This window comes from Panthera tigris, chromosome C2 (genome assembly GCF_018350195.1).
Source record: "Panthera tigris isolate Pti1 chromosome C2, P.tigris_Pti1_mat1.1, whole genome shotgun sequence".
NCBI classification, from domain to species: domain Eukaryota; kingdom Metazoa; phylum Chordata; class Mammalia; order Carnivora; family Felidae; genus Panthera; species Panthera tigris.
This window is the reverse complement of record NC_056668.1, coordinates 332,107-345,711: the sequence shown is the minus strand read 5'-3', so window position 1 is coordinate 345,711 and position 13,605 is coordinate 332,107. Positions and strand designations below refer to the sequence as shown.

At 51.2% G+C, this 13,605-nt stretch overlaps 1 protein-coding gene across 2 annotated transcripts in view; it reads left to right on the top strand.

Moving 5' to 3' along the window:
• The first annotated feature begins 9,918 nt into the window (after nt 1–9,918).
• The window catches only part of DIP2A (disco interacting protein 2 homolog A), a 116,769-nt gene continuing 113,082 nt past the window's right edge, over nt 9,919–13,605 (top strand). Inside the window, exon 1 of one of the 2 annotated variants that reach the window (XM_042956561.1) lies at nt 9,919–10,191. In XM_042956561.1, coding sequence (XP_042812495.1) covers nt 10,101–10,191 — 91 coding nt within the window. In that variant the 5' untranslated portion in view covers nt 9,919–10,100. The remainder of the gene's footprint in view (nt 10,192–13,605) is intronic. The other variant, XM_042956563.1, reaches the window with a different exon arrangement.

Genomic DNA, 13,605 nt, shown 5'->3' with positions numbered 1-13,605 from the left:
GATGAGAAGCAGAAATTGCTCCGGAATCATTGGCACGATGGTAACAGGGGCTGTGCCCGGCTCACCCCCAGGCTCCCCTGCCGTGGGAGGAAAGGCTCCTTGAGGGGTGCCTCGAGTCGGCAGGCCTTTCCACCATCCGCCAGGAGAGCTCCTTCCGGGTGATGGGAGTTAACAGTAAAAGGGAATGCCACACTCTCTGTGAGAAGCAGGGATGCTGAACACGAATTTGGGGGGGGGGGGGGCTGGTGGTCCACAAATGAGCTTTGGGCAAGGAAAGCAAATCCATGTCCAAACAGGAGTGGACAGAGGCATGTGGACAACTCAGGGAAATTTAATGGGAACCCAGACCACCTGTTCATGCAATTTACATGTGTACACTTTAATTCTGACACTACCTAGACTGCCCCACTTTAGACACTAGCTGTAAGTGTAGACACTAGCTGTAAGTGGGGTCCCCGGGCCACAACTACAAATGTGGCTGTTTTCACAACCTCTCCCCTCGGGTTTGGTGATTTGCCAGAATGACTCCATGCACGGAAATGCTGGATTCACCTGTTTGGTGAGGATAGGACTCGGGCAGCAGAGTGGAAGCGACGTGCAGGACAGGCTCAGGGGCAGGACACAGAGCTTCCCTGCCCTCTGTGGGCGTGCCACCCACACAGGGTGTTCACTGACCTGCAAGCCCCCCAAACCTTGCCCACTGGCTTTTTTCAGGGCTTCGTGATGTAGTCATGATTATCTGCCACGTGCCTGAAGTCCGTCTCCAGCCCCGCCCCTCTGGTGACTGGCCCCCATCCTGAAGCTGTCTAGGGACCTCACCATGAGCCAAGTCATTAGTGAAAAACTCAGGGGCGGTCAAAGGGGGCTCACTGTAACAAAAGGACACTCTTATCAGGAAATTCCGAGGGTTTTAGGAGCCAGGAAACCAGCAAAGGTCAAATCTATATATTTTCATTACACCTCATATAAATAGCGCTTAAGGTGATTAGGGCTCCGCTGCACCTGCCTGTCCTCATGGCTCAGCCATCAGACAGCACCCAGGGTACAACGTGCTGCGTGAGTTGTGTGTTGCTTGGGCAGGAGTTTGGTCTCCGCCAGGATTCAGGGGTAAGTTTGATGTTTCTCTAATGGAAACTGAGTTAGCAACAGGAGGAGGCAAAGCTTTGCTTCAAGACCCTAGTGGTCTGCCCTAATGGGGCTAAGTGAAGCAGTGTCCAGCATCCTGCGTTGGGTGTCTTGATGACCTGAGCAGCAAGCATGACGGCCTGCGTCAAAGCTGCAGGCCTGTGGTCGTCCTGGTCTGCGGGGACGCTAACGTCTTGTGGCTTCCTCGGCATGCACACTGGGTCCAAACAAGCCATCCCTCACGGTAGGCGGTACAAGGCATGGCTGTTTGCCTCTGACATTGGAAGGGACACATGCTGTTCTGCAGGCTCCTTGACCCCCAGAAACTGCCACAGGGGCAGCCCTGACTTTGAGTGGAATCTGCCTCACAAGCCAGCATATCTCTTGCTGCTTTCCGTTCATTAGGACCTGTGACTGTGATGTTTTCAGTGGAATGGATCAAAGTTCTATGATGTCTAAACAAAGACCCTAAAATAAGATAGTGACGGGCACTGCTGCCTCTGCTGAAATTGAACTAATCGTCTTTTCTGGTTGGTATTGAGGAAAAAGTGACGAGGGAGCCTGAATATAAACCTTTTTATCAGGTGCTGTTGCTTTTGGGCCCATGTCAAGAGTTTGATCCCAGTAGAGAAGAACAGGCCTCCTCTGGGAGGAGACGGCCCAAACACGCCGTGACACACCCGCAGAGGGCTGGACACCGTGTAGCCTTAGGTTGGGCTGCTGTAACGAAATGCCATAAACTGTGTGGCTTACAAACAACAAAAATGTATTTCTCCCAGTTGTGGAGGCTGGAGGCCCAAGATGAGGGTGCCAGTGGGGTGGGGTTCTGGCGAGGCCCCTCAGGACGCAAACCGCTTACTTTGACTTGTCTCCTCGCGTGGCGGAGAGTGGGGAGGGGAAGCAAGCCTTCTGACTCGGCAGGCGCTGATCCCGGTCATACGGGCTTCACCCTCACCACCTCCTCTACCCCAGTTACCTCCCAGAGCTCCCTCCCGCCGTCTAATGCCATCACGTTGGAGGACGTACGACACTGGGTCTGGACAGATCCGAATGACCAGAGTGAGTGGTGCTGAGTTTTCTACTTCCTGCCTCCCCTGTGCTCTGCTCTCCTGGGAAGTTCCCCATGACCAGTTGACAGAACAGGAGAGAACGGGTTTGTTCTTCAGACGGATCTACACGGCATGCTGGCATCGGCTAGGAGTGGACAGGAGTGACTCCACCACCCAGCTTAGGGGTGGATTTGGGGAGATTTCCATTTGGCTTCTGCCTCTTAGCGTCTGCGTTGCCGACAGAATGCCAATGCTGAGACGGTGATGTGGCGGCCTGGCTCCCTACGTTACAGAGGAGGCCGTGATTTGTCAGCCTAGAAATAGACACACGTTCCAGGTGTGAATTGGGCTTCCTGCCTGCAAGGCATCCGTCGGCACCAGCACCCATGGGCTTACAGAGTATCCCACCCAGCTGCAGCCCTGCACGGGCTGTTCTCAAGCCATGCAGGTGCAGGGTCAGCTCACGCTCTTAGAACTCACTGGGCTCACGGTGTGTTGGGGGAGGCCATCGAGAGGATGTGACTGCCAGTTGACCTGTGAGCTGGACCTGTGCAACTGGAGGCTCTCCACTCCCTCCCCTGTCCTTGGAACGTACCCACTGCCTACTGTTCCCACTGTGGGAGCTGTTCCAAGGACATAGCCTTGTTGACACCATCTGGATCGTGTATGTGACTGAATCCTGTGAAGGCCTCTGTATAAACCTTTAAGGTTCTGGCAGGTGGGTGTGGAGATCTGCCTGTCTGATGTCTGCCCAAGAGAGGCCTCGTAAAGAAGGTACCTTGCTTAGTATAGCTGCCACCTACCAACCTGAAGTTGTCCGCCTCTTCCTTTGGTCTCTCCTTTCCCTCCACATATGGGGACCAGTTTGCGAACTAACACCATGTATCCCATCGGCTGGAAAAAATTGCCTTGACCAAAGAGTGGAGCGGTTGCTGAAGGCTCTCTTTCGGCACCAGCGTGGAAACACATCTTAAAAGTTTGAGGGACTGTCTGAAAGTGGTGTGCTCCTTAAACCATTAGCACACGTATCTGCTCCCTCCCTTACAGCCAGACTTCAGGAATCTGTGAATCGAGAGGCAGACCCTTTCATTACATGTGCAAGTTGAATTCTTTAGACTTCTTTTTTTTTCTAATGCATTTTTATTTCTATATTTAATATTTTTAATCTCTGTGCCCAACATGATGCTTGAACTCACAACCCCAAGATCAAGAGTTGTATGCTCTACTGACTGAGCCAGCCAGGGGCCCCTATTTTTTAATTTTTGATGGAATAAAATGTTTTTAGCTTATGTTTTTATTTCTAATGTATTTTTATTTTTAATTGAAATATAGTTGATATACAATGTTATATCAGTTTCAGGTGCACAACATATTGATTCAACAATTCTATACATTATCACCACGATAAGCATAGTCACCATCTGTCACTGAACAATGTTATCGTATTGTTGACTGTATTCCCTATGCTGTACTTTTCATCCCCATGACTTAACATATTTTACCACTGGAGTTCGTACGTCTTCATCCCCTTCTATTTCCCCCATTCTCCCACCGCCTCCCCTCTGGCAACAACCAGTTCTTTGTATTTATGAGTCTGTTCTCTTTCTTGTTTGTTTTTTAGATTCCACAGATGAGTGAAATCATATGGTTTGTGTCTTTTCTCTGCCTAACTTCCTTCACTTAGCATAATAGCCTTTAGTTCCATCGATATTATAGTGAATGGCGAGATTTCATTCTTTTTTATGGCTGAGAAGTATTCCATTGTATATACACCACTTCTTTATCCATTCATCAGTCAGTGGACACTTAGGCTGCTTCCACTTATTGGTTACTGTAAACACTGCTGCGGTAAACAGAAGGGTGCATATATCTTCTTGAGTTAGTGTTTTAATTCTTTAGTTTTTTCATCATAGTTAAGCAAAGGACTACCAAGAGGCACCCACACAGACCACCTGGGTTCCACATATTCTTCCTCATTGTGTAATTAATGCAGGAGATGCCCTACCTTCTCCACTGCCAAGACAGTGACTCCTCCTTTTGCCTGCTTGTTCCTAGATGCAAGGACCCCAAGGTTTCCAGACCACCATAGTTTGCAATCCAGGGGAACAGTTGGCATGTTCCCTGGTGAGGGTCCTTTTGGGGGACTAGGACTTCTAACCCTGCAGTCTGAACTTGGGAAGATAGGAAGCACAGAGTGCCACAGTGGAAAGCGATGGTAAGTGGGGCCACTCCTGTTTCCACCCCTTGATTTCAACTCATGTATCCTTCCTCTTGGGGATACAGTGGCATATAAAGGTCTGAACGGCACCCTGTCTTTGCAGAATATTAACTCCCAACTTGGCACCACAGCTGTGCCTTTGGCTGGCTGTCCCGATGCTCTCTCAGGCAGTGGATCTCATGGTCACTGCACTTCTGCTGCCTGAAGTGCCCTCCTGCACTTCCTGTGCTGTAAAGTGAGTCCTATTTGATATGAGGCCATATGGGGTCCTGTGCCAGTGGAACAAACACTCCTTAAGCCCTTGCTGGTTGATATTTGTGGGCAAGAAGCCCAAGCATACATAGAATATGAATCTATTCCTGTGAAAAAGAACTGCTGCCCCTTACAGAATGGAAGTTCCAATAGAGTGAAGTTGGTTGATTGACCTTTTCAAGGTCAGGAGACATAATGGAAGCTCAGCATTGGTCTCTTCTGCTGGCAGGTTAGACATTCAGTGGCAGCTGGTGGCTCAGCCGTGATCAGAGAACTCACACTGCTGGGCCCACGGATAGCCTCTGCTCTAGCACCTTGGCCACTTTGTCCTTGTGCCCAGTGGCAACTGCTGTCCAATGTAGCTGGCCGGTCATTCTGTCCACTTGGCTGTTTAATACTTCTTTCATGGATGCTCTCTAGACTTCAACATTTTACACAAAGACCACCCACTTGGTGCCTATTCCAATAAATCTATCCTCATGCATGTATCACAGAGCTCCTTATCCCAGGTTTGAATTTTGTTCCAGGCCCTAAGCCAGCCACCTACCTAGGTCATCCAACACTGTCCGTGGTTCACTTGTCACATTAAAAAAAAAGTGAATGCCTTTGCCCTTTGGGAGGATATGCCCTTACCACTGTCTTACAAGCCCCCCCCCCGCCCCGCCCTGGAGTGAGGCTGCAGTGTAGCTGCTGTCCATGTGCAGTTTGAACTCACATACCAAGCCAACCCATTTAGTTAGTTAGTTTATTTAGAGAGAGAGTGGGTGGGGGAGGGGCAGAGAGAATCCCAAGCAGGCTCTGCATTGCCAGCACAGGGCCCAACATGGGGCTCGAACTCACAAACTATGAGATCGTGACCTGAGCTGAAATCAAGAGTTGGCCGCTTAACTGACTAAGCCACCCAGGCATCCCCCAAGCCCACTCATTTATGAACCAAGCTCAAGATTTTTCCTTGTCAATTGGTCATCAAGGCCCCCTGTATGGTCACAGATGTGGAATGGTGGAGTGGCTCTAGCACAACAGCAGGGGGTGCTGTACGGGTCTGGGCTACCTATTCGGCACTCACCTGTGACTTCTACATTCTCATGTTCAGTCTTGAATGCACTGCTTCCATTTTATGATGGATTGTGCTGGGCCCAGCTGACTTTATGACCTGGTAAGTTTGATAGCACCCATGTCATAATGCGCAATTTGGGCTGCATGGTGATCTGGTGTCCTAAGGTCAGGTGTTACATCCCTATCAGAACACAGTAGCAAAACAAGGCATTTTTTTCCCCAAAAAGACATATACATTCTCTGCTCCAAGTGGTATGTCAGAACCTCAGGGTCCTGAATCGAGAATCTCCTACTGGGGCATGTTAGAAACTCCACATTGCATTGTTCCTTCACCGCCAATAACCACCAATACCACCTGCTAGAACATATGACTCAGGCAGCATAGCTACTTGCATCACAGCCTTGACCTATTATGGCCTCCGTTAATTACCTGCACCCCGTATGGGCCACTCTAACAGGAGGGCCATGATGAGGATCCAAGTTTCTAGATATCAAAGTTCTGGGCTTTTCTTAAAACTGACAGTTTTCCAAATCACCCAGTATTTGATCAGAGCTGTATTCCTATGGGTGGAGTATGCTGCTTCCAGACTCTGAAGAGGTCCGACAGTGTCTTGCTTTCCAATGGTTGAAGGTGCAAGATGCAATAATTGTCTTTTACTTTTGGAAGGGATGCCCTGGGCCACTGCTGACCACTGGATCCCTGAAAATAATATTGATGTAGCAGGTCCCTGAATCTTCATAGGGTTTATTATTTCCTCTCTGGAGTATCTGTATCTTACCAAGGTCTCCAGAATCTTCTCCACTCCTTGCTCATCTGGCCGATCAACATGATGTTATTGATGTAATGGGACAATGTAATCATCTCCAGGATGTCTAAGTGGTCCTGATCTCTGGACTATGATAGAAGGCATGAGTTAACATCGCAAACAGGCAAAACTGTATATTTGTTCCACACGTTCCACAGTCTGGGGGCCAACATCAGTTGTCAGACATTTGAGTAAATGAGTAATTGAGAGAGATGATTCTTGTTGTTCTAAGCCACTAAGTGTGTAGTAATTTGTCATGCAGCACTAGGTACACCATCATGCCAGCAGCCATCCCTTCAGCAAGTTTACAGCCGGTTGTCGTGCAGGTGCTAAATCCCCTATCTTAGAAGATTGCTGAAAAGTCAGTAAACTCTTCTACCCAGTTTTACGTTGCAGCTCCCTTTTGATTTCTGCAAGGGTCATGCTGATGAATTCAACCGCTCATCAAGCACACATAATGTGGCCCCCAACAAATGTTCCCAGGCCCTGGCAGTTCACGTTGGCTTGGCTGGGTCTTACAGCTTGTTATGGGTTGAATTGTATCCCCACCTCCTCCCTGAAAACCGGTTGAAGTACTGACCCCCAGCACCTGTGAATGTGGCCTTATTTGGAAGTGGGGTCTCCGCAGATGATCAAGTTAAGATGAATTCATTCAGGGTGGGCTCTAATTCAGTTTGACTGGTGTCCCTATAGGCAAGGGGGAATTTGGACACATAAACAGACACACACGTAGGGGGAAAGCTATGAACGTGAAGGCGGAGATTGGCATGATGCACCTACAAGCCAAGGAACACCAAACATAGCCAGAAAGCCCTCAGAAGCTTGGAAGGAGGAATGACAGCTTCTCACAGCTCACAGCTCTCAGAAGGAACCAACCATGCTGTCATCTTTTTTTTTTAAGTTTATTTTTTTTTAGTAATCTCTAACCCCAATGTGGGGCTTGAACTCATGACCCCCTAGGACAAGAGTCACATGCTTTTCTGCCTGAGCCAGCCAGGTGCCCCCCTGCTGTCATCTTGTTCTGCCTTCTGGCCTCCAGAATTGTAAGACAGTCCATTCCTGGCAAGCCATCCTGTTTGTGTGTCTTTGTTACTGCAGCCCTAGCAAACTGCACCGTTCTTTTGAGGGGGAGGGAAATAGAATTCCCTTTCCATCTCGTGTTTCCAGCTAATATGCCAAAAGATAACCATAATTATATGCCTAGTGTCCAGTAGGTGAGGGGAAGGAATGTTAGGTTAACAGGGAAAGGTAAGCCATGTGGGCAGGCTCCAAAGGTTCAAGGTAGTCTGGGGAGTGAAAACCTTTGAGGGTATCTACCCAGATATCAAATACCTCCAACCCCAGCTTTTCCCAACCAAGTCCCCAAATTCAGCATAACATAACTGCCTTGGCTGGGTGTTTACCATCTTTGAGGTATTAATTCTTTGGCCTGGTCTGTATCTTTTTTTTTTTTTTTCAACGTTTGTTTATTTTTGAGAAAGAGCAAGTGGGGGAAGGGCAGAGAGACGGAGAGAATCCCAAGCAGGCTCTGCGTTGTCAGAGCAGAGCCCTACATGGGGCTCGGACTCATGAACCAAACCGTGAGATCATAACCTGAGCCAAAATCAAGAGTCAGACGCTTAACCAACTGAGCCCCCCAGGTGCCCCGGACCCGGTCTCTATCATCTCAGTGTAGGAGATGGTTTCTTTATAGGCGACCAAAGAGACTCCATGGCTTTCGGCGGTCTGTTGTTTTTCTTAAGAGCATCTATAAGGAGAGGCCGTCCGGTTCCATTGTCCTTCCTTATAGCGACTATAATGTGAAAGGCTTAATACGTCACCCACTTAGTGCTCCATTTTCACTGGTTCACACTCTCACTTCAAAGCTGGTGAAACATCAACGATCACCCCACAGGGGCTGTGAGTGCTCCACCCACCGCAAGGGGTGAGTGATGCCACCCATCTCCTCATGTGCTACTCCTCGTACCAACTGTTGCAGGACGGCTTCTCCACAAGCGGATGCTAGATGGAGTTTGGGTGCAAGATATTTATCTGGTCTCAACACCTGTGAGAGGAAGGGGAGGAAGGAGGGCTGGGCAGAGGGAGCAGAAGTGTCCGAAGGCCAGTCTGGTGTGTTCTGGAACTGAACTGGTACTGCTCACAGAGGTGTCCTGTGTTGGGCCCAGGTGGCCAGATCTTTATAGTCTTGCTTCACTCATTCAGTCCCCAGATGTGGACGGCTCCAGGAAGGATATGACCTTAGGCAAGGTGGAGCCCCATAGCCTGCATTCACATCCACTACAGTCCACCCTTGCGCAGTGCAGATTCACTTCCCTGTATGTATTGGGGGAACAGCTCCTTCAGGACTCCTGTGCGTCTCTCAGTTCAGCTCCAGCGAGCCCCCAGGTTCCTAATGTTTTGTTGTTCCCCTGTACCTGTCCTCCCACTTCCTACGGTCACTTCACGGTCTGAAATGGCTGCTGGAGCTCATTCCTGGTCAATAATATACCTTCTACAGCTGTTTTGAAAAGTAAATGAGGGGCGCCTGGGTGGCGCAGTCGGTTAAGCGTCCGACTTCAGCCAGGTCACGATCTCGCGGTCCGTGAGTTCGAGCCCCGCGTCAGGCTCTGGGCTGATGGCTCTGAGCCTGGAGCCGGTTTCCGATTCTGTGTCTCCCTCTCTCTCTGCCCCTCCCCCGTTCATGCTCTGTCTCTCTCTGTCCCAAAAATAAATAAAAAACGTTGAAAAAAAAAAAAAAAAAAGAAAAGTAAATGAGTTAATACATACAAAGCCCTGGGGGAAATGTCTGGCTCACAAGGGGGCCCATGTAAATATCTGCTACTCTGAGAGCAGGAACGCAAAGCCAGGGCATTCAAAGTGTGCAGAGGCTGTCCCAGCAAGGCTACTGGGAATCGGTGAAAAGCTCCAACAGTGAAGCTGAAGGGACCGCTTACAGGGCCTGCAGGGTCACACAAACTGACTGGCTGCTCTCATCCCAGTGGGCAGTGCCTGGGCAGCCGCCTGGGCCCAGACCCCCAAACTCGGAGGAGAGTCCCTGCCTGAGGTCTGAGACTCCAGCCCAGGAAGGAAGCCACCGCGGAATCCAGCAGGTGCTAGACGGACTCAGGCAGCGACCTGAGCCCAGGTGACAATCTTGTCTGCCGACCTCTTCCAATGAGACCCCGCAGTGCCCTCGCTGCATCCTCGGGGCCAATGGGGGCGAGTCTTCGGTGTTGCTGGGCGGGCCGGGGACGCCAAACCGGACCGCGACCTGCCGCGCAAGCGCACTCTCCCTCCCGCCCTTCTCGCCGCGCACGCGCACTCCATGTAGGGCTTGCCAGGAGGCCGGGAGCGCGCGGGGTGGCCGTGGATCCCGTGCTCGCGCCCGCGCCCGTGCTCGCGCCCGCGCCGGTGCGCAGCCGCTCGGGCCGCGCCCCTGCCCCGCCGCCTCAGCTCCCCGCCGGGCCGATGCGGGACGCGGGGCTGAGGGGAGCGAGGTAGGCTTCGCCTGCGCCGCCACCACCCGGCCCTGGCCCGGCCGGGAACGCGGCCCCAGCCCCCCCCACCCCGGGCGCGATCCGGCCTGGTCATCCGCGGGGCGCGGCCAAGCGGGCCATGGCTGACCGCGGGTGTGCGCTGGAGGCGGTGCCGCTGCCCGCCGAGGTGCGGGAGAGCCTGGCGGAGCTGGAGCTGGAGCTGTCGGAAGGTGAGCGGCCCTGCCCCCGGCCCTCACCCGGGACCCCCGACACTGGCCCGGATCCCTCCTTACCCTCACCCCTGACCCCGGGACCTCTGCCCTGCCCTCACCTCGGACCCCGAGACCCCTAACCCCGGACCCTCCGCCCTTCCCTCACCTCGCACCCCGGGACCCCAGACTCCAGCCCGGATCCCGCCCGGCCCTCACTCCGGACCCCGAGGCCCCCGCCCTGCCCTCACCTCAGACCCCGGGACCCCAGTCCCCAGCCCGGATCCCGTCCTGCCCTCACCCCGAGCCCTGAGACCCCTGCCCTTCCCTCACCTCGGACCCCGACACCCCCGCCCTGCCCTCACCTCGGACCCCGGGACCCCAGCCCCCAGCCCGGATCCCGTCCGGCCCTCACCTCGGACCCCGGGACCCTGGCCAGCATCCCGCCCTGCCCTCACGCCCCCACCCCCCTGCCCCGGGACCCCTTCCCAGCCCGGACTCCGGCACCCCGCCCTGCCTTCACCCTGGGACCCCAGACCCCGGCCCGATTCCCTCCCGGCTGTCACCCGGGACCCCGAGACCCCCGCCCTGCCCTCACCTCGGATCCCGGGACCCCAGACTCCAGCCCGGATTCCGCGAGCCCTCACCACGGACCCCGGGAGCCCCTCCCTGCCCTCACCCCAGGACCCCAAGACCCCGACCTAGATCCTGCCTGGCCCTCATCTCGGATCCTGGGGTCCCCTCCCAGCCCTCATCCGGAGATCGAATCCCCCCTTCCTCTGCCCCCAGCCTTTGGGTTTCCGGCGGGTCGCTGTGCCCTGCTGTTTGCGTGGTTTGGCCTAAAGCACGTGAGTCTCGACGGGAATGACCGTTTTTTGTTTTTTGTTTTTTTTTGTCTGTCCAAGCAGTAGGCGGTGTGTGTCCGAGGTTTAGGCTGCAGGTCTGAGCTTCCTGAGGGTGGCTGTACCCGGGCAGCTGCTGCTGGCGTGGAGTGTGGACCCGTGAGCCCAACTCCAGCCTTGTGTGTCAGTTTCCTCCGCGGTAGAGCGGGCTTAGAACAGCGCCTGACTCTCCGGATTGTTCCGGCTAAAATAACATATGCCAAGTTGCCCCATTTTCGGAATTTTTAAAAATTGAAAAAAAAAAAAGTTCAATAAATGTTTGTTAAAAATAGACTGGAGTGATTCCCCCTCAGAGGTGGGTGGCTTTCCCCGTCTAGACGTTACCTCGTGCCCAAGACTTGTGTCCTGATGTTCTGTTTGGATTCATCGCGGGAAGAGCAAGTTTTTGCCCAGTATCAGGGCAGCCTTGCAGCCTTTGAAGAAAAGCATCTATATAACTGTTTTCAAAACTTAAATGCATTTTCGGTTTTTACAAGTCATTTTTTCCGTAGTCCAGTTATTCTTACTTTAAGTTTCAGGTTGATATGTTTGGCTCAGGTTGGGGTAGGGAAGTTTTGAAACAACCATCTAATAAATAAGTATGAACTTGCTTGGACTAACTCATTTAATCCCCACTGACCTCAGAGTGGTAGGTGGTTATCTTTCTTTTACAGATAATATGGCATCTACCTGCAACTGTTGTGAATTCGACGTTGAAATTTTTTAAGGCTCTATGATATGTGACACTTTTTTTTTTTTTTTTTTTTTACTGGAAGTGCAATAAGAAGTGGGTGGATTTGAGGGTGCTTTGTGATTAGATGCTCTTGAGAAGTCTGAAAAGCTTGAATCAGGAATGGTTCTGACAGGAAGTACTGTCCTGAATTTGTTACAGCTCTTCATCAGGGGAAAATCGTGTAGATGCAGTTTAGGCTTTACATATTTCAGATGTTTTTGCAGATCACTCCTAGTTTCTACTCCAGTGGATTTGTCATTCCCTCAATTCTTGTTTTGTGGTTGTGTGTTTGAGTGCTTTCTAGGGAGTTGACAGACGAGATTGGATCCTCAAGAATTTGGTAATTTGTATGATAGTGCAAGTACTTCAATGAAAAAGTGCCTTTTGTCTGTTGAATGTGTTTCTGCTGTCGTCATTTCAGACCTGTGTGGATGATGGATAGATAAGTAAGGGTATAATATTATATGTAAGTGGAGAGGAACCTGGAAACATAGCTGAAGCTGAGGAAGGTGGGGAACAGAGCGTTCAAAAGAAAGAATGGAGTGAAGCAGCAGCCGGGGAGGCGGGAGCCCTGGCTTGTGTCCCAGCTTCTAGACTGGCTTGACACCTTTCTTTTGGCCCAAATAGGTCAGTGATTATTCGGGCACAGTCATGCTTGGCCCTGCTCCCGGGGTGTTTCCATACCTTTGATGCTGGCTTTTTCAGTTTGTGTTGTGATTGTTGTTGACACAGGGCCTCCCTGTTGGACTTGGAGATGCTTTGTGATAGGGACTGCATCTTAGGCAGACTTTTGGCGTCTTCACACGGTGGCTGGCATCTGGTAAGTGTCCGTGAACCTCCATCGAATAATAACAGCCATGAACTTGGGTTTGGTCAGCTGTAGAAGGGGTGAACACCAGCCTTACTGACATCCTATAGTTCTTGTAAAGTTCCATACAGCATACACGAACATGCTTTGACACTGGGAAGGTGTTTTATTTATATAATTACAGGAAGGTAATATTAATGAAATACAGTCCTAAAGCAGCCCAAGTTAGTTTCATTGTTGTCACTGTTAACTTTTGATCAAGTAGAAGGAGGACGCGGACCTCTCTTTGTCCTGTACCTCCCTGCCCCCCATTGTGTGGGGGGATAAACTTCTCATTCACAAGAAAGTAATGTCAAAATAGGATGACTTCACAGTGCGCACATTTGTCTGAATGAGAACTTGCTTAAACCTAGACTTGACACTGTGCTAGGCAGGTCAGGGGACAGAGGAGCTTCACGGACAAAGGGCTGCCTCTGTGGAGACAGGTGGTGCTAGATACCTGGATGATCTGGAAAATCCTGCACAACTTCTCCTTGGCCTGTACACCCGTGACTGGTTGAAAGTATGCCCCTGCCTTTATTCATAACTCATGTGGCCTTGTTCTCCAGCATCTTCATTGGATTCTGGTCATTGGCCATTGTAGTTGGGATTGGCTGTTAGGGAAGGTTCTGGTCTTAGAACGCACTGATTTTTTTTCCCCATAGGGCAGATTTGTGACTTTCCGTTATGGATTCCCAAGAGGGAAATAAGGCACAACTGTGGTCTTGCTCCCTAACTTTCCTGGCTGTTGCACCCGTGTTATGCTTTCCTTAAAATTAAGATGTGGGTGAAAGGTGGAGCTCCACAGAACCCCACCCGCTCTTCTTAGACGCCCTACCCTGCCCCCACCCCTGCCACAAACACATAGAATTCACACTTGTGGCTCCTCAAAGCATATGAAAATGTCCATGGATGAAAATGAGGTTATTAAAAGTGTGACTTTAAAAGAGAGTTAATTCCCAAACACTTGTGCT